Below are 21,757 nucleotides of genomic sequence, written 5' to 3'. Positions count from 1 at the left end.
GGCCCGCAGGAGAAAGCCCCTACAAATACACAAATTCTATAAATATCAAGAATTACACTTTTCTGTGCTTATATGACATGACTGCAATCATTGTTAATTGTTAAAATAACAGTTTTTCAGCAGATCATGATCAATTCACAGCTAACAAAAGGTGGTGGTTATTACAGTAATTTTTTTATTCAAGCCAATTCCATTGTTTACCTACTTACTAATACTAATCAAGTATTTACAAAAAAAGTTAGTTTTCTCCACTTTTGACATTTGAGTTAAAACAAATTCACCTTTTGGTTAAACATTCTTTATATATTTTCTACAATTTAGGCCACAGTTTGTTATTGAGCGTCAATCGTGGGTCGTCCTGATACCACAGCAGTTTAGAATCACTGGTATTTACTGTATGAGTTTGGTGCATTTAAGATAAGCGACTAAAAATAATGGTCATGCATACTGGTTATATAGTAGTTAAACATTAAATACACCCACAAAAAAATAAGTCAGTATAAATGCATTCTGATTTAAATTTGACTATAAATGTAAGGAAGTGATAAATGTAGTGAAATGTACAACTATATCTCATTCACATATTCAGAGTATTGAAACATCCTTAATGGTTTTTTTAAGGATTATTTTTCATTTGATCTTAAAAACGGTTTTTATTCAGTTTATTCATAAACTACAGCATTATCTACCTTCAGCCACTAGGTGTCAGTGTTGCAACAGAGTTGAAACTACAAAATGTAGAACACTTTTCCTTTATCAAACCTTACTCAGTCATATTTATGTACACGTGCACATGAAATGTAACACTTACCAACCGTGTAAAGTCAACAAGTCCAAATCTTTCACATCCAGCATTGTTTTTCCGTCAATGATGATTAAAAGCCTGTCATCATGGGAAAAGTACAGCAATAACAGCACATTGTTAGCCTTATTTATGGATTATTCCATTAATGAACACACTGACAAGGCAAATACAAGCTAATTATTACTTTTTTTCAAGAAAAGGGATAAAGTTTCTATGTGATTAACTTTATGCTGCTACATTTAAGACAGAAAATCATTGACTACAAATAAAACACATTATTATGCACCATATTCGTTTAATTACCTTGACCGTTTTAGAACCTGTGTTCCGCCATCTTCAAATCATGTGTATTATGATGTCATATGGCCTCATTGTTTTCTAGTGGAGTGAAACATTCAGCCTGCTAAGTTGAAAATGTTTAAGGGGAAGTAAAGGCCCCTTAGGAGAGCTCTTCTTCTCTGCTTCATTGTCTACTACAAAACCAGAGGTGGAACTGTCGCCATCTGCGGTCAAAGATTTTTTTCCAGGTCACAATGGTTTTTATCTTCTTTCAGTAAACATAATAGGTTTACATCAACATCTTTAACTTTTCATGTTTTTTTAGAGCAACCAAAAGTAGCACAAGATGTCATTTTGACTGAAAAAGCTGCTAAATGAGCTAAAAAGCTGCTAAATGATCTAAAAATCAGGCTGAATGCTTCACTCCAATAGAAAACAATGGGATGTTACCAGGCAGTGGGGCCGTGTGATGTCATCAATAACGTGAATTCAAGATGGCGGAACAAAGGCTCTAAATAGGTAAAGTAGTCTCATTTTTAAAAAAGCAATTAAATAAATATGGTGCATAATATTTCAAATATTTGAGACCAAAACACTGGAGGATCCACTGCTGCTAATGGACCTAGAAAAAAAACAATAGGCCAACATAAAAACAGAACAAAAATGATCATAACTCTTGTTATCCCAGTACTGTGACTTGTTTTACTGAAGCATTTGTAGAAAAACCTCCCTAGTATCATTAGAAATCTGTTTTTTTTAATAACCCTTTAAACCCTGAACAACGTTGTCATGGAAGAGGAAGTGAGTTTGAAAACCAGATGGTTTGCTTCAGGCAGTCATGGTGAAAAATCTTTCCAGAGGAGTGAGCCTGGATGTGTTTGTTGTTGAAAGTTCAGAGGAGGCAGATCAGACTCTTGCCCTCCTCGATCTCCTCCTGAACTTTATCGCTGGAGGTGGCGATCTCCGCTTGCACAGATAACACAGCACACAGGAACGTTCCCAGTGTTCCTCCTATGGCGGCGTAAAAAGCCCAGCCCAGTGAGCAGAGGGACGGCCTAAAGGGCAGAGCCTCCGGGCCACAGTAGTGGATCACCTTCTCTGAACCCCAGCCAGCTGGGTAGAGCATGAGGCCCACCATCAGCAGCAGCCCTGGGACCAGGAGGAGACTTTGGTTTAGAGCTGTAAACATCTGGATCAAACATGCTAACGTGGTGACTCAGCAAACTGTTACAGATATAAAAGGAAAAGGACAAATCAGGGCTGGAAACATTCAAGTTTCATCATCAAACTGGTAACAGGCTCCATGCTAATGTTGAGTCTCTGATTTACTGTGATCGAGGAAAAGTTGGAAATTACGTTCTGAAATGGAAAAAATCAATCTGACAATGAAAAAGAAAAGACAAGGACATGTATGTTTTGGGACAATATCTCACATTTACACGCTATTTTTAGACCAGAAAATGAGTTATTGAAGGTCTAGTAACAATATGTGCAACTCAGCACATAATAGTTCAAAATCTCTCACTACGTGTAACACAGGGGTCCCCAATCCTGGTACCATGATAGGTTTAGCTGATTGTGTATTAGTTTAACTGGTGATCAGTTTAACTGGTGACACATTAATACAGAAGCATCTCAAATCCCACGGCTGCACGGCATTTCATATAAAACGTTTGTTAGGGTTTGGGTCTGGAACATGTTTGTGCCTTCAGTAAACAACTTAGCATATGCCTCAGCTCCCTGTAAATGTATATCGACTGTTTACATGACTAATGATTAGTCACATATATGCATTGGTTCTTGGGTGACAGTCTCTTGAAATCTGGAAGAAAAACTTTTTTTTTTACTATTTTCATTGGCCCATAACTGCATGTTGGAATGTAAGAAAAAAAATCTGATCTTTACCTTTATTTTAATTCATAGTATAAATGTTACTATTTCTTGAGATATAAAACAATTTTTCTTCTTGTGACTTCTTAATTTTTATTCTAGACCCCAACTTTGGGTTATTTCATCACTCAAAAAAATATTGAAAATCCTTTACATGAGGTCATTGTAGCTCACCTCAGTGTCTTATAATCATTTATTGTTTATTCGTTTTTCACGTATAACATGAAATGGCGTGGAATGAGACATAAGTAAGATACGTCACATATCACCTGTCATCATGGGCGTCACATCCTGCATATTAAACACACTATGTTCACACAGCTCATTGTCTCACCTGCAATAGCTTGGAGAACTCCACAGATGTTGAATAAACTCTTCTTCATGATGCTCTGGAAGCACAGGCTGAAGATGGAGACGCAGGCCACACCCCCCAGCACTAACGTCCCAGCTGCCAGGAACAACATGGCGGCCTGCCAGAAGCCACTGGCCACTTCCCCGAATGACAGAGCATAAGGGCCACAGCTGCCCCCCACACCCCGGGTCCCCGCACGGAGGCAGCGGCTGTACAGGCCCAGTGACGGCCGGAATTCCTCAGAGTCCACCCCCACACCTCTAGAGTCTGACCGGGGGAATCCCAGTAACCAATCGGAGCTCATGAAGGCAACGAGTTCGGCAAAGGCCACAACAATGCTGAGGAGGGTCCAGAGCATGGAGCGGCACGTTACGATCACATGGCACATGGTGTTGGAGATAACGGGTCAGAAATCAGTCACAGAAGAGGAAAAAGTCCTTTAAAAATACTGGGATTGAACAGGAGACGTCTCTCCTCTCACCACTGCTTCTTCTTTACTTTCACATCTTCATCTCAGTCGTCCCACACCGCTGAAACATCTGGATGTTCATCGTTCCAGCCTACGTGAACACAACACAATAATGTATAAAAATCAAGCTCCATGTTCTCTAGAGCAGTGGTTCTCAAACTTTTCAGCCTGAGAACCCAAAAAACAGTCATGTGGAGACAGGGCCATCTATAACGGGAATAAAGGGGAGAATTTTTGTGGTCCATCCATAAAGTCAGCAAATTGAAGGTCCATTGTTCTATGAATCTGTGATAACCACATTTATTTATCTATCTGAATAACATCCACTGTTATCCAGGAAGTTTATTATTATTATTAGCACCATAGTATATAGTCATCTTAAAGATGTAAATCCTTGTTTTAATCAGAAATTAAAATGTTAAAAGTGAACAAAAATGGTGGAAAATGTATGAAATTGGTTAAAGATTGCAAATTAGAGTGGTCAAAAATGGATAGAAAAAGTGGTACAAAATATTCAAAGTGTTAATATTGGCTTAAAAGGGGCAGAAATTCCCTGTTAACTTCCCCACCCCTCTCCAACCCCTCACCTTGGTGTAACACTGCCCTCTCTTTTTTTACATAAAAAAAAAAAAGGGGCAGAAATGGGGGGAGGGGGTTGGAGTAATGTATGGTAAACTAAAAAGTAGGAATAGGCATGACAACATGGTTAAGTTGGCAAAAACAAGCATGAAATATGGTGAAAAGAGGAAAAGTGGCAATAATGGGTCAGCATTAGGTGGGAGAAATGGTAGAAAGGGTTTAGTGTCAAAAATGTCTTGAAAGTGGAAAAACTGTGCAGAAAAGACATTGAAATTTGATGGAGAAGTGGCAGAAATGGGATTAATGTAGAAAAATGCATTAAAAGACGCAAAAATGTAGCAAGAAAAAGTGATGAAAAAAGGTTAAAATATGGCAAGTTTAGTGGAATTGCAGAAAAAAGGTAAAAATGGCCTCAAATTGTTCAAAAAATAATAATGTGATTTGTAATTCGGTATGTCGGACATAATTTTCATTAATTTTGTTTTGCCAAACACTTTACATTGAGTTCTACATCTACAGTCCTAGACCTTTAAAACCAAAAGTATTATCAAAGAATGAAAAGCATTAAAGATAAATTAAATCCTATTTAAACTGATTGTGTTTCAGAAACCTAAGAGTTCAAAAGTACAAATGTTTAAACATAGACCAAATATTTGATTGGTTTTTAAACAAGTAGGCGCCTCTACTCATAAATCTTCCCTAATAACATTTATTCATTATAAATCTGGCTTTATTATGATCATTACTCATTATTAAATAAAGAAGAATGGCTCTTTATAAAGCTGACCTATACGCTCACATTGCAGTCTTAATTCCCACTGGATGTGTCATGGAGCAGGTGATGAAAAGTTCAGACCAACAACACTCGCTAAAAGTCGTATGTGAGTGCGTTTGCCTGCAGGGATGAAGTCAGGTATCGGTTTACAAATCCACAGCATGACGACAGTTTAAATGAGATTAATTACTCCTTTATGCTTTTAAGGAATCAACACCGAGACTGTATTTTGTCTGAAGGGACGACTGAAAGCTAAACACACCAGAGAATTCACAGGACTGGAAAGGAGAGGATTATCTCATCAACACTGATTTATCTGAGATGGGGGTTCAGTAGGAAGGTCGTCTTACAGTCAGAAGCATGACAACATGTAAGGAGCAGGTCAGAGATTAAAGACTGAGGATGGGGGTTTCATTCAGAACAGTGTGTGTTTTTAAGAGCCTGAAGGAGATAATGTGTCTCAGTGCTTTGATGTCTATCCCATGCCTGTCTGAAACACATCGTAAACACAGAAGAAGAGGCACCGCTTTTAAAAACACGTTTTATCTCAAAAGGTTTTTGCATCTCAGAGATTCCTCAAAGTCTCATTCAAAATACAGGATGACGATATAAAATGAACCTACATGAAATCTACAGATAGTGGGCTTAGGTTGAGTTAAGTGAAGTTTAGCTAAAACTTCCTCTTTCTTTTTTTTTTTTAAATAGTGAGAAGTTCACGTGTTATCAGCAAAAAAGTAAATGACAACTGTGAACAGGAAGCATCCGTCACACACAGCACAAATGTTTCTGACAAAAATATTTTAAAAGAAATGTCTGAAAGAATATTTTAGTTCTTCCAATTCTCTGTTTAAAGAACTTTAAACATTTTCCTAACTCCATTTAAGGGTTTAATAATTTCCGCGTCACTTTACATGTTTCTGTTTTTGTTTCCGTTTCATCGTCTTTCGCGGATTCCATGACTTTACTGGCTATTAAACTTCCCAAAATAATACTGAAAATGCTAAACAGGATCAATAGTGTCGACTACTGTAATTAATTTAAACTTTATGTTTTGGAGAATTTACGAAAACGGGAGAGTTTAAAGAGTTAATTACACGAGATTATGTCAAAAGAATGTCTGTTAGCTTCACCGCTAGACCCTTGGCCACCTGGTTCTAGATGCTTCTGACGTGACGTGTCACCAGGTAAACTCATCACCAGCTCAGCTAATACACCATCAATTAAACCTGTCTTTGTACCAGAGCCTTTTCAGGTTTGAAAGCATAATCTGAACCACTTGTTCATCACAACACAACCTTAGAACACTATCAAAAATGTATTTACATTATTTTCATGAAGTTGCGTTTGTCATAGTATCAAAAGAAAAAAGGAGACTATCATGCCTTCACCAGGAAAGCCTCAAATGCTCCAGAAAAGGATGGACTAAAGAACAAGTTTCCAGTTTATTTTCTTTCTTTTTTTGCTAAGATTTTTTGTTCTTACATTTCTAATTTTTCAGTAATTTTGGTTAATATTTTTAGATTCCACACATGGTAGTTTTTTTTTTTTTTAGTTAGGCATTGCATAGTTGAAAATAAAAGACCACAACTCTAATTTGTCATATACTGTCATATTTTGAAACATTTTTTATGATAATTATTTTTTATTGGGTATATTATGTTGGGTAAAAAAATCACCCAGCGATGGTATTCTAGGGTTAAAAACACACTTCAGATTCACTTTCAGTCACAGGATAACATGACCACCACTTGATCTGGGACATTGTAAATGGGATTATGGATGGAATTGCACATATTTATCTGTTTGTCATATTTTCTAGACGTTCAATAATCCATTTTTAGGCCGGGCTACTGGACTCAAAATGCCACTCACTTCTTTCTTCTCGTTCTTGTTGTTGTTGTTGTTGTTGTTGTTGTTGTTGTTGTGTACACTAGCTACAGTATAATCACTACTCCTCTGTTATTCATGAACGGATTGGGCTGAAAATTGGTAGCTATAATCTATGGATGAGTACGCATCAATGCTTGGAACCCGATTTTTGATTTAAGGGCCCCAAAAGAAAAACAAAAACCAAAGTCGATTTCTCATTTATTTGCGAGTCAAATATTACGACAGTTGGCACATACCAATAAATATATGGGCCCATTAACCCATACGTGTCGAAATGACTACTCTTCTGTTAGTTCTTGTTAGATCGGTATGCAGTTTGGTATGAATACTCTATGAATTAATATGATGAGACGCTCTGAGCTCTTTTTTTTTTTTTTAAATGAGGCCCAGGAGCACACCCCACGTTTCTGGTATTTTCCAAATTTATGGGAACATAGTTGTGATATATTGTTTCAAAGGCAATTCAACGTAGATTACAATTATGCCTCGCACAATTAGATTTTTTTCGGCAATTTCCATTGAAGTTGTTTTCTCATTTATTTGTGAGTCAAATATTGCGACAGTTTGTGGTGGTGGTACCGAATCATTGACGCATACCAATATATGAATGGGGCCCATCACTGCCGTGGCACATACGAAGACTACTCCTCCGTTAATGCTCATTGAATCGGGCTGTAATTTGACATGGATAGTCTATGAGCGGATGTCAACAACCTCTAGGAGACCTTTTTTTATTCAGTGAAACCGAGTCATTTCACTGAATTATCAGGAACATGGTACATGCTATTATGCGTGGAGACAGCACGGCCGTAGTTCATCCCAACTTGTTCAGTGAAGAATAGTGTGTAAATGCGTGATATTGTCTTGAAGCACGAGGCATTTCCGAGCCCTGTTGGGGACAGATTTTAAACAAAGAGAGACATAAAGAGCTTTTTCTATTTCAGAATGTGAATTCTGTTTTTTCAGTTCTGTCCTTTTTTCAAGATCACAGGAAATCAAAGACCCTATATTTGCCATTGTGACCCTACTTCTGAAGAGTGGTGGAATGGATACATGCAGCCCAATATAATCCGGTATCTGAGTGTGTTTCTGTGGTGGAGGACGGTTTGGGGAGTGTCCACTCTCCTGTCAGAGTACAGTCGTCAGGTTTATTCCAGGACTTTTTCACACGCTACAACTCCTATTCTTAACACAGTTCCCATTCAGTAGGAGTTAGAATGTGTCACACGTCAGCCTATGGTCACTACACACAAACACATACAACTCTACCCATTGCAACAATTATCCAACAGAGGATTGCCTGTTTTTAAATGGCTGTGCGTTTGTAGGTGTGTTGGACTGTTTAGCCACAAAGGAGACAGATTTAGTTCTCCTCTAGAGTTTGGAGTCGTCTCTTCATGGCTAATTACAGACCAATCACATGCACCGTGCTGTCTGTTAAGACTACAATACCCACAAATTAGCAGCTCAGCCTCACTAAACTACAGACATAGGGCCTAAACATACGGTGAGATGCAGTCTTACAGGAAATATGCTCACTTACACCTCATCATGGCTCCCTGCTGTCTCACTACTGACTGCGGTTGGAGAGAAATGTAGTCTGAATGTCTCATTTGGAACTAGACTTTATGGTTAAATTAAGCTTGTTGACGAAGGTACGGATATACGAGGGGAAAATTCAAAGCTGCTTAGCCATAATAAATCACATTTTTTAAACTTGTAACTGTATTTCTTCCAAAAAGTTGTTCTAATCCACTACTGACGCCAGTGTGATCCCAAAAACTCTGCCAATGGGACATTTCTGCTGTTTTCATGTTTTTAAAATTGTGAAAACAATAGCAGATATTGATGTTAGGGATGCACCAAAATGAAAATTCTTGGTCAAAACCGAAAACTGAAAATAAGAAAAACAATCTCCAAAACACAAAAGAAATTACTATGACAATGATTAGTATAATCAAATGTATGGCTATATGAATGTTTACTAACCTCACTAGTATTAAAGCATTTTAATTGTATAAATTAATACTATTGCTTCAAATAATAAATCAATTTAAAAATATGTGAAAAAATTTATTTAGCATTGATATTTCAACATGACGCTTGTTTTGGTGAATAAATGTGTTTCGAAAACCGAAAATGCACTTTTGGGCCATCTTTGACCAAAAGTTTTCGGAAGCCGAATTTTTTGGTGAATCACTAGTTGATATTGTGGCTTCCACAGAAACACTTGAAAACTGAGAGAAATAGGAGTGACTATCATATAACGGAGAACATGATAAACAAACCAGAACAAAACTGACGTCAAGCAAATCACTGTCTTCGTTGTCTGGCGAAGAAACACGGTAAGAAAGAAGTAAAGACTCTTCTGCTTCAGCGCCATTTTTGAATTCTTCTATGGGACTCCAAATCCCACAATTCAATGCGTGAAACTTTCCCAAAGTTATATGCTGCGTTCGATTGCACTCGGAAACCTGGATAAATCCGACAGAAAGAATCAGAAAAGTGCAATAAAACGGCCCTTGAGCTCCGAACCCGGAGTCGGTAATTCGGGCAGGATGCAAGCAGCACGAGTCGGTCGGAATTACGTCTTGTCAAAATGGCGACGCACACCATGAGATGTAAATGGTCACTTTTTTCTCAACTTTAATTTGAAGTGTCTTCCAATTTGGCATTTGCTTTATTAAAAGAGTAGAATAACTCTGTAGTGGCGTTTCCATTCCCACTCTGTTAATTTAAACGCCGCTCTGCGTAAGTAGTGATGCCCGTATAGTTCAATGCATTATTTTTACAGTCCATGGTTCAATTACGCATGCAGGATTCCCCTCGCTTCTGCGTTCAAGTCATATGGTAAATGACAGTTTGCTCTCTCTCTTAACCTCAAGTAGCTAATACATATTTCGCCAGCAGGCATTTTTGCACCTCGAAAAATATCAAAACAAACACCATCTCACTGTGGCCAGTCAGGTTTTCCAAGCTGAGTGAGTGAAACGCATTTACCTCGGAGGTCGAAATTGACGACTCAGACCTTTCCGGGTTCCAAGTGCTAACAAACGCATCATAAGTCATATAACCATTTGTCAACAACCCATTCAAGCGACACTTTTTAACTTTTTACCTATCACAAACAGAGGATTTGGATGATATACAGATAAAGTTTTAAAAAAAGTGAGTTATGTGGTTAAACAGCTTAAAGATTAACTATCAGAGGAAGCAGTTTTCATATTTGAGAAAATACTCAAATCCGTGCAAGACTGCATTACATAAGTTTGTATTTCCAGCAGGTCAGCTTCATAAACAGTGTTTAATTATGTTCAGTTGTTTAAAGGTCACATCATCCTGAAGCCATGAATATTTTCCACTTGTTTAACAAACTTATGGGAAAAGTGCTTAAACAGCACTTCCTGAGCAAGGTCAGAATTCTCTGTGTTTATGCTAGAGCCGAGAGACGAGTATGTCACACTTGTGGAAAACAAGACAGTTTGAATTATGATTATCTCATGACCGGGCGATCAAGGCCTTGTGAGAGAGATTCCTGCTTTCTTCCCAGTTTGCTTTTGATGGATATACATTTTCCTTACTGTCAGTTCCTTGTTTCTGCAGCTGCTTCTTTGTGCCCATCATGACTACAAGTCTTGTGCTTCTCATATGAATCAAGCATGACTCAGAGTCTGACTGATGCTACTGTAGATTTGCCACAAAATTAAAGCAATTACTGTCATTCTTTACTGGACCTGGAACCACAGGCTGCTCTTCTGTCCTGAGCCAAAACCAAGCCGACCAATTCACCCACAGTGTGCTAACACTGTGCTTCCATTTGTGAGCCAGCAAGTAGGGTCTCAGATTTACCCTGATTGTGGAAAACAGACAGAAAAATGGAATTCATGTTCTGAAATGGAAAAGCAACAAGCTGTTTCTTTTTCCCCCTCTCTCTTTGCTTAAAATTGGGCCCGACATGACACGGAAATGCCTCACATGCCTATTTTGGAACTATATCACACATTTACACACTTTTTTTCACCAGAAAATGGGTGAGTGAATGTCTAGCATGTGTGACAAACAGAAAAATAAGTCCAATTCTGCCCATAATCCCAATCAAATTCTCACACTATGAGTAATGGATCAAGTAGCGAAATGCCTCACATATTTTAAGACAATATCACGCATTTACAAACTATTCTTCACTGAAAAACAGATTATTGAATGTCTAGAAAGTGTTACAAACAGACAAATATATACAATTCCATCCATAATCCAGTTTAAAATGTCTCAGATCAAGTGTTAGTCGTGTTATCTTGTGACTGAAAATGAATACAGGGCTTCATCTGAAGTGTGATGGTTCAGATTATTATGACTGCACTCAAAGCTGAAAGGGTTAAGGTTTAGCCGATGCTGTATTAGCTGAACTGGTTATCATTTTACCTGGTGACACGTCATGACAGAAGCTTCTAAAAATGCAGTGCAAAACATGAGGGTGATTTGTCGGTAATAATTACTATATCACACATTTCCATGAAATTCCACAGATAGTTGGAGGCTCTAAACCAGACTAGCCTTGCCCCTGCTACGCTACCATCTTTCTGCTTTATACTCCATAAAATCTATAATGCTACAGTTGCTAAATTAACTGTAGAACTGTAGAAATCCCACTAATCCCCAAAGAAATGCTCCAAAGGCAGAGAAAAAGCAGTGTATAGCAGTCATATGGAGGTCAGTGAGTCTGGTGGTGGTTACATGGAGACTGAATCTGGGCTAATTGGTCTGAGATATCAGCAGCAGTGTTGGTGGCATGCCAAGGTGCTGAGGTAATGAGTGCTATGCACTGTGGTCACTGGTCAACTCACAGAGAGAGGTGAGAGGGAATGAGAAGTGAAGGTGGGTGGGTGGGAGATATGAAGCCAGTTGACTCAGTACAATCTGCAATGAGGAGGTTAGACATACAACTCCAAAGAAGGAACTCCATTAATGCACAACGAGAAAAAGTGAACGTTTATAGTAAGGGTACACCAAAATTTAATTTCTTTGCAGAAACCGAACACCGAAAGTGAGAAAACCGAGGCCGAAAACCGAAACACGGAACAATTAAAAGATTAAATCAATTAAAAATATGGAGCATTTCTTGTGCACGTAGGTTTAATTCTAATCCCATTCAAGTATTGATCTTTAAAATGCGGACCAAGTACAGTCGTGATAAAGTCCGGATGCTCTCTGAGAAACGTGCGCTGACAGACTCTGAAACCAGATGCTATCGATGTGCAGCCAAGTGTCCGTCTGCCGTGTTGTCCGTGTTGAAGGAGGGAGAACGAAACTAGAGCATCGACGTGACACAGAAACATAAAACACACTTAAGTGACCCATCTCAAACTCTGTTCAGAAACCGCTTTAGTGCTACTCAGATGTATTCAAATACAGCCGCTCCATGAGTCCACAGACAAGTTGGCCAGTTTCCAGACAAGCGTGGGCACTGACCGCTCGCGTCATCAAAACATCCTGTTTCGATGAGAAAAGTGTTTCAGCCGAAAACTGAAAATGGACTTTTGGGCTATTTTCGGCCAAAGATTTTTGGTGGAATTTAGGTGCATCACTAGTTTACAAGGTCAACTTTTCTTCTTTGCATTGAACTTGTTTGGATATACAGAGATTTCAGCGAGTAGATCAGCTAATCCACAAAAGACCCTCAAACCAAAACCACATTATTTCTATTTATTATATCTTTTATTTTACCAGGTTGGTCAATGAGAAACAGTCCATAGTCGACATCTAACAAGCTAAGACGATGGAGTCATGTTGGTTTTTTCTGTCATGCTTTTGAAACCCTTCCTTTGAGGGAAATGAAACAAGTCTGATACATGTAAGTGTTGGACAGGACCAAACAAATCCCTCCTTTAAAAGAATGCATGAAGCTGAGGAGAGCATGACGCAGCGATACCACACGAGTCACGACACAAGAAAAATAACACAACCACGACTGCTACTACTACTACTGAATACTGCATTAATGAAGTATCCATAATAACCCCACTGTACCTCTTTGTGTACACTTCAAGTATTTTGTTCATATATCTCATGTATTTACATTCTTTAACCCAAACAACTGCTGACTAAACCGTTGAAAGCTGACATCACTTTTCATGTGGGCGTGTCTCATGTTTTGTTAGAAACAACCCTGCCCTGCAGCGCTGAGTAACGAACCACCTTCCATCAGCACCAAAAAACAACAACATGTCAAGGCCAAACTCCCCCTGCATCAAACTGCTTCATAAACTCAAGTATAAACGTGGGTCAATGCTTAAAGAGGAAGAAGACGAGTCATTTTTAAACAGAAAACAGAAGAATCTGCACAAATATAACATGACTTTTACAAAAAAATCTGTGAAATAAATTGATAACCCCAGGGAGGTTAAAACTCTACTTTTACTGTTCATTACATATATAGACAGAAGCAGTGATGATAACAACAGTAACTGGATTAAAACATGTGAATTAGAATCAATCAGAATATTTTAGTAATCCCAATGGGACTTTACGTTATTACTTTGTTAATGTGAATTTTACATCAGATTCAGTTGAGGATTGAACTGTGCGGTACATGCGTTTAAAAGTCCTTCCATCACATTATAGGAATTCTACAGTTGCAATGATTTGTCAATAATTCAAACACATTAATCCACAACTATTTCATTATGGAATATTCTCTATGTCACTAAGCTAATTAGCTCATGAAAATACCTGTAGCTACACTATTTGACTAAGTCAGTCACCTGTGTGCAAGACGGCAGCTGTTAGCGTTCAAAGGCACATTTCAAATGGCTGTCAACTGTTATTAAGACAAAAATCTTTAAAAACTACAAAAATTGCATTTAGACCGAATGGAGATGTTGGTCATTTGTTTTTAACACTGAGTTATAGGCTTCATAAGTGAAAAACTGATGTTTAAAAATTCCATTTTTGCATTGATTCCAATTGCTAGTTAAATTCAAAATACTGTAAATAAAAATTCAAAATGTTTCAGCAAGAATTTACAGGTTAATGTTTACATTACAATACAGTTTACAGTCAAATATTTTGATGCGCTGTAGGCTCAATTTTTTTGATAAATCTAAAATCTGTGTGGATTGTTTGTGTAGGACAGTCAAGTTTGCTGTTGATTGAGCAAAAACTGTGGGATTAGATTGTTAATACGGAAAACTGTAAGATCTAAAAAAAAAAAAAACCTTTGCAACAGGTTAAAATGTACATGTATTGTTCAGTATTGGGGTTACATTTTGGTTAAAGTTGCAAATCGGGAGCATATGTGGTTGATTTGTTGCAAATTATCAAAATAATTTCACTTTAAAGGCTTGCTGTAGCGCCACCTTTAGGACGATTGATTAGTTTTTTGCAGCTGGACCTTTGTGCAAAGTTTGGTGATTGTTCACGCATGGGAAGTAGGATTTCCTCAGAAGAAGACGAAGCACAAAGAAGAACTCCCAGGATAACAATAGACTCCTGGCAGCCTGGCCTCTAATAACAACAGGGTGAGAAAAAAAAACACTAACAACAGACAAAGAAACTGGGGAAAAAAACGTTAGAAAACATACAATTAGTAGACATGAAATGTTTTTGATGGTATATAATTACCACATCTAAAAATCTGTTCAAAAATGGTGATTTAAAGATAATAAAAGACAATATTACCTACTTATCAATTATATTTATCATTATTATCATTTTTGTTTATGGTTTGTTTTTAGTTTTTAGTTTTTCACACCAACTGCCAACAGATAGAAAAAGTGTCAATTTTGGAACAATTTAAATTGCCAAATAATGGCCATGAGCAATCGTGAATGTGGTTAAGTTGGCAAAAATATGCAGGAAATATGGTGAAAAGAGGTTAAAAGTGACAATAATGGGTCTACATATGTGACAGTAGGTGGAAAAAGAGCTGAAAATGTCAAGTGAAAAGAATGTGCAGAAAAGGTATTGAATTTTGATGGAGAAGTGGCAGAAATGTGATTAATACAGTTTCTTGAAGGCATATGACGAGTGGTGACACCCTCCCGGTGTCTTGACCCCAAGGTTGAGAACCCTTGAAAAGGCCTGAAATGTGTGTTTTATAAACGTAGCCAAAAAATCAACACAACCACAAGACGATTCCTAACAAAAGAACTAGAAAACAACTGAGGCTGTAAAACAGGCATGAAACACAATTCCATGTGTGGAAAAGCACGTAAAGGAACACAAATAGCTTGTCTGATATACAATCAGGGGTGGCCTTTGAATTCAAAGCCAATAAATGCTCAAAAATGTAAACAATATGTCAAAACAACACTTCACTTCACCGACACACAAATAGAAACAAATAGTGCAGAAGGTGCTAGCCTGGCTCACTCAGAGGTATACGATCCTATCACGACACATGACTTCCCCTGGGAACAGAGTCTGCAGAGTTCAAGTGTGTGTGTGTGTGTGTGTGTGTGTGTGTGCGTGTGCGCGTGTGTGTGTGTGTATGTGTGTGTGCGCGCGTGTGTGTGTATGTGCAAAACCTGAATAAAATCCACCCTGTTAATATGCTGGGACTCAACAAAGATGTGCGGTCAGCGGCCCCTCACTCACTCACTCACTCTCTGTGGCTGTTGGAAGACCCATAATGCACTGCTTCACTCCTTCACTTTTCAAAGACAACCCATTCAATCTGCATCTCTCCCCATGCAGACTCCACACAGGGCCCCTCTAGCTTGTGACGCACAAAGGCCCTGAGTGACCCTCACATTTCACCCACACAAAGACAGGAATGAGACACACACACACACACACACACACACTCTTTATAAACACTCCACAGAATGTGGAGCCATTGTGAAAATCTGCACTTGAGGTTTTGCATGTTAACCAATCAAATTCCATGGATTCATACACATCTGTTGAACTTTTCGAAGTATGTGAGAAAAGATCAATCACTTCACATTCCTGGATTGTTTCCTTTAGATGTGAACCCACAGTTTAAGAAGAAAGCACGAGTTATGACTAGGAAAAGTCAGCAACACAACTGCAGAAACAAGTTAAAATCAATCATATACTAGTACTCAAATGTGGAGTACATGTAAGTGAATCTTTTGGATTTACTACTAAAAACTACCGTCTACCGTACTAGTACAACGAGTGAGATTGATGAACAAAAATGTTGTTTTAAATGTCAGCCACAGAAAATGTTAGGCCGAAAATGGCCCAAACAGCAGAGAGTAATGGGTTCAAGCCCTGGGGTGAACACTTGGGTCCTTTCTGTGTGGAGTTTGCATGTTCTCCCTGTGCCATGTGGATTTCCTCCGGGTACACCAGCTTCTTCCAACAATACAAAAACAGTAAACTAGTAAACAAAATTGTCTACCTGTACAATTTTGTCAGCTTTTGTAAAGCTTGAGTTTTTACTAGTCACATATCTTAAATCTACTAGTACTAATAGTAGTCACACAAAATTGTTTAGTAGGAGATTTTTTTGCTTTAGAAAAGTCTACCAAAAACCTTCACTAGTGAAACTACATTTTGATTTACTAGTACTACTTTTACACTCTAATCTCATACTAGAAGGCTGTTTTTAGGCTACTAGTAGAACTAGAAAATTAGTACTAGCAGACAGATTGCAGATGAAGTAGGAGGGATTATAACCAAAACCTCTCCCTGATTGGTTGAAATATATTTTAAAAGCCAATGGTAAGGCTGGATTTTATCCTCTGCCCCCCTATTAGCATAGAAGGCTAACTCGCAACTAGGGTTGGGCATCAAGCATCAATTGTTTCCAGGACTAACTTTCCGATTCTCCCGCAATCAAATTTTTAAATTTTGATTTCTCCTTACAATACCCAGTCCGCCAAACACCAACAAAGAAGAATCGACTAGAAGTGTTTGCGTTACTGCGTTACTCAGCGGTAATTCAAGTTCATTTAATACTTATATACTAGTTGAAAACCACCCTGTGATAAATTCCTAGTAAAATTCATGAAAAGTTCCTAGGATTAAAATTCATTGAGAGGTTTAGACTATTTCATCCAAAAAGACCTCTGGTTAATTAGCAGTTAATTAACATTTTTTTTTTTTACTTTTTTGGCCATGCCTCTTAAAAGAATCGGAATCGTTAGGAATCGGAATCGAAACCATTCCAATTCAAACGTTGCCCAACCCTAATAGTGACACATTTTACTTCACTAGTCCAGTGTACTCACGCAAAAATGAGTCTAAATTTTAGTACTAATAGAGTTTAACTATGGTTGATGTCACCGACATTCAAATTTATGCTAAACAGCTTCCATGTTTTAAAGTTCAGCATCTCAGATTTTTAAAAAGCAGGAGGAAACAACAAACCTTTTAAACACAAAGATTATAATCAAAACCTTGGCTTTGATTTGCTGCAGATGTCCAAAACATAAGTCGTACAGGACGAGATAAATCATGAAAGAGTTGCCAGTTTAATCACCTTTTTATCATTTTCAGAAGGTCAATCCGACATTTTCCCCATTTGTCAAGCACCACAGCTCCTCTGCTCTCCTTCACCTCACACTAACACCGCTACGTGCACTGGCACATTACAAGTTCACGCTTGTCAAAGCTCGTGGTAGAAAAAGAAGGCAGGTCAGGACAATCAGACTAAAGTAAATCACAGCAGAACTGAATCATGAAACAAGCCCTGGAGTGTGAAGTTAGTGACTGTAAAGAATGTTTCACGGCTGATGAAGAACTGATTATTCTACTAACGTTTGTCCTTCAACTCAGCTCCAGTAAACACTGCAGATGGTTTTGTTTAGGAAAATGTCTCTTTTTTTAACTAAGAACTCTATAAACTGTTCCCTCATTGGATGGTCTGTCAACGACTGAGTCCAGGCAAGGAGAGGGCGGCAACATGTGTAGATGCTGCCTAAAGTTGCATCGTTTTTCTTCTTCTTTGACTACAAAAACATATACAAATACTTGTTTTTTTTTTAAAAGAAAAGTAACTACTGGTCACTTCAATAGTGAGAACATCTGCAGCCAGATCGAAATCCAGTTTCCAATTTCAAGATCATTATTATGTATTATTGTGCCATTACTTCAAGTTCAATGTATTTTAATCATTGCCTTATTGCTGAGTCACCATTAGGGCTGAGTGATATGAACCAAAATTCATATCTCAGTATTTTTTTCCTCTAAAAGGTGATATACAATATAAATATCGTTATTTTTAACTCAATAAAGTCTGACCAGAAAGACAATTCTGGGTTAAATTTACTGATGCATGAGCACATTTATTAACAAACCGCTGCACAATATGTGCCACTTTTGGCTTTTACATCCTCTAAGGGACAGCACGTGTGAGTGAGTTCTGTAGAGTGGCTTGTTTAGGGGAAGGTCTGGGTTAGGACGCACTCAGTAATCCATCTAACTGTGCTTTTCATGCTGTTCTGGGAAGTACTGAAAGCAGCAACTTTCAGAAAGTGCGATTCTCGGATCGATTCAAAATGCATCCATATCAATTTCTATATTTATTTATTACCTTTATTTAACCAGGAAGTCTTTTCCACTGCAGGAGACATTGTAACTGCACAAAGAAGTGTTCTGAAACCTGGGCATGTTGACAAGCTTGTGTTTTTTTCAATAAAATCTAAAAAGAAAATACTAACTTTCTGCATTTATTTGTTTTTCTAGGCCTACCCTCAGTTAAGTTGCACTAAAGTCAAAGTTGGTGTAAAAGCCACAGACAGATTGTTATTTTTTATTTTAAGTTGTTGGCACATGGCATGTTAAAGCCAATGTGTTGAGTGAAAAATATGCCAATAAAATATATTTCACACATAATGTTCTCATGAAGGTGTATGCATTTACAGATTAGTTGTTTGTTAAGTCATGTATTAAAAAAATAAAAAATTGCAATAAACTTTTCTCACACCAAGGATGGAAGAGATGGGTGGACGATTATGAATCGATTTGAAATTTTTCCAAAAAAAATCGACTGTTTACATTTTTTAAATTGTAATAGAAACCAGACGAGTCCTTCTAACTTGGATATTTCAGTTACACTTTACAATAGTGAAGGTGTTGTGAAGTGTTGCTCAAGAGAGAAGTCAGATAATTCAGCAGGGGGATGTCCCCATACAACTTTTTCATTTCCGATATGATACCAGTATTGCAACCTTGTATATCGGCTGATACCGATATTAATCCGATATCAGCATGAATCATACATACTTTCATTTTTTCTTTAATAAAAAAAATTATAATTACTTATTTTGTAGTGTGGAATGTTAGAAAAGACTTGATCAAGTGATGTTACTCAAACAGAGAACAATAGTCAGCAACAGTAGGGATGAGAAAAACTGACTCGTTTATTATTAACCAATTGGCTACATACATTTTAACCTTCAACATAATATCTACAGTATTCTACAATTGAATAAAATAAATGAAAAAAATGATTTGAGAAAAAAAATGGAAATTTGAATCCGATATCCGATATTCATTTTCAGGCATATATCGGACCGATATCCGATATACACCGGGACGCCCTAGTAATAATTGCAAATCGGATTGATAATCATATGTAATCAAATATTGGTTGGTAATCGAATCGCGACAAGTCAATAATAGGGAAATTGGGTTGATTAACCACCCCATTATTAATAACCTGCTAATGTGCTGCATATTGGTACAATGATTTAATTACCAGTGGAGAAACTAAATAAGATGCTACTCTTTTTATAGACAAAAAAAAAAACTCCAAAAAAAACAGGTAAGGTGAAGAAAGTAAAAGAAAATCATCTGTACTATTGTTGTTTTTATTAATATCATCATTAGTAGTATTTTTAACTTTGTCTGAACAGTTAACATGCCACTAATTATTTAGGTTCAAACGTTTTGTAAATTGAACAAATTTACTTTTATTCTGAAAATCTCCGGAAATTTACAACATTCGTCATATGATTAAAATTTATTTCATCAAATAAATAGGCACTTATAAGTTTTGTTCACAGAGTTTAGGGAGCAGAAATAATGAACTGCAGACATGATAAATCAATGAGATATTAAAATATAAACAGAATCCACGTTTTCACATTAAAACAGAGACTTTACCTTCGGATTCCTCAGATTATCAGTGGAGAAGTTTGAGGTCAGTTGGTCTTCTCAATGTTCAGCCTCAGTTTCCCATTCAACACAAGTTTCTCCTCGACACGTTATTCCTTCCTTTTCCTTTTCCTTTCCCTCCCACAGTGGGACGGACTAACCATAGATGTGTCTGTGAGACCAACGACCAGTAAAAGCTCCCACTTTGAGTCTGTTTCTGTCTGAACCTCCGGGTTTGGGTCTGAAGTGAGAGTTATCGTCGCCTCAGTAACGGAAGTCGCTATTGGCTATCCGGAGAATTACGTCACCACCTAATATGCAAAAATTCAGGAATTTTAAAACCAAGAATAAGTGTTTATCTTTTATTTTCTTTTTCCTTTCATTATTTCATTTTTTATTTTTTATAAATGTTTATCTTTTTTTAATTTTCCATAAGTGTTTATCTTTTTTTTCCCCTTTTATTTATTTATTGTTTTACAAGTCAATAAGTGTTTATCTTTTATTTTATTTTTCCTTTCATTATTTCATTTTTTATTTTATTTTTTTATAAATGTTTATCTTTTTTAATTTCCATAAGTGTTTATCTTTTTTTCCCTTTTATTTATTTATTATTTTACAAGTCAATAAGTGTTTATCTTTTATTTTGTTATTTTTTTCATTATTTCATTTTTTGTTTATTTTTTTTTTTTTTTAATAAATGTTTATCTTTTTTATTTTCCAAAACTGTTTATCTCTTTTTTCCCCTTTTATTTTTTTTATAAGTCAATAAGTGTTTATCTTTTGTTTTGTTATTTTTTTTCTTCTATTATTTATTTATTTTTTTAATATAAGTGAATAAGTGTTTGTCTTTTATAAAGAACCTCATTTTAATAATTGCTCCAAAATTTGAATTAATTAATTAAAATTAAAACTACTATATGTTTATTGTGAACTTTATTTAAATTTTTTATAAAAAAAGAGAAAAAAAACGTGATTTTTTTATTTCTTATTTTTATACAACCACTTGTTTCCTGTATTTCCAAACTAACGTACTGTGATACCTTGTACCTATATAATCTTAATTTAATGTATACATGATGCGTTTCCTCTCTGTTCTTTGTTCCAATGTTTATATCAGGTTTTTCAACCTTTGGGTTGTGATCCAACGTGGGGTCGCCTGAAATTAAAATGAAATATCATATTAAAATGTTATTTTATATTTCAAATGAGGGTCGACCGAAATGTCTAGTGATTTGCTCAAAATAAATAAAGAAATAAAATAACTGATTAAAATGATTTGTTTGCATTATTTTGTAATTATTCTTTTTCAAATGAACACATCAAACACAACTGTATTCTGTTCAAATAATCATTAAAAAAAATTCCTGGCTACTCTGCATTTGTAACACACTATAACAAAAACTAATTCTAGAATCTAAAATGTCTCTGGGGGTCACCAGAAATGTGTGATATCAAAATGGGGTTACGACCCAAAAAAGGTTGGGAACCTCTGGTTTATGTTGTTCTGTAAATTGTAAACCTGTGGAATTTATCAGTAAATATTAATAAATACAGAAAAAAAATACCTCAAATAAAGCATTTTGTCATATATCTTTCTTTGCATGGATTTAGTTTTTTTTTTTTAATAAAAACCTTTTTTTTTATTATTTA

At 36.6% G+C, this 21,757-nt stretch overlaps 1 protein-coding gene across 4 annotated transcripts; it reads right to left on the bottom strand.

The window, feature by feature from the left end:
* Positions 1-1,548: 1,548 nt before the first annotated feature.
* On the bottom strand, positions 1,549-20,357 carry LOC114469542 (LHFPL tetraspan subfamily member 2a protein-like). 4 transcript variants are annotated; one of them, XM_028457120.1, is made up of 4 exons: positions 20,117-20,357; positions 3,808-3,886; positions 3,309-3,664; positions 1,549-2,233 (listed from the first exon to the last, which is right to left on the bottom strand). In XM_028457120.1, exons 3-4 carry the CDS (start codon positions 3,628-3,630, stop codon positions 1,977-1,979), a joined length of 579 nt encoding a protein of 192 aa, XP_028312921.1. In that variant the 5' UTR covers positions 3,631-3,664; positions 3,808-3,886; positions 20,117-20,357; the 3' UTR covers positions 1,549-1,976. The 4 variants fall into 4 exon arrangements, with proteins under 4 accessions (XP_028312921.1, XP_028312922.1, XP_028312918.1 ...); XM_028457121.1 differs by lacking the exon at positions 20,117-20,357 and adding an exon at positions 17,490-17,583; XM_028457117.1 differs by having other exon boundaries at positions 3,309-3,886.
* Between the last annotated feature and the right edge of the window lie 1,400 nt (positions 20,358-21,757).

The sequence above is a fragment of the Gouania willdenowi genome, chromosome 9, assembly GCF_900634775.1.
Source record: "Gouania willdenowi chromosome 9, fGouWil2.1, whole genome shotgun sequence".
Taxonomy (NCBI): domain Eukaryota; kingdom Metazoa; phylum Chordata; class Actinopteri; order Blenniiformes; family Gobiesocidae; genus Gouania; species Gouania willdenowi.
This window is presented reverse-complemented; position numbering and strand designations above follow the sequence as displayed.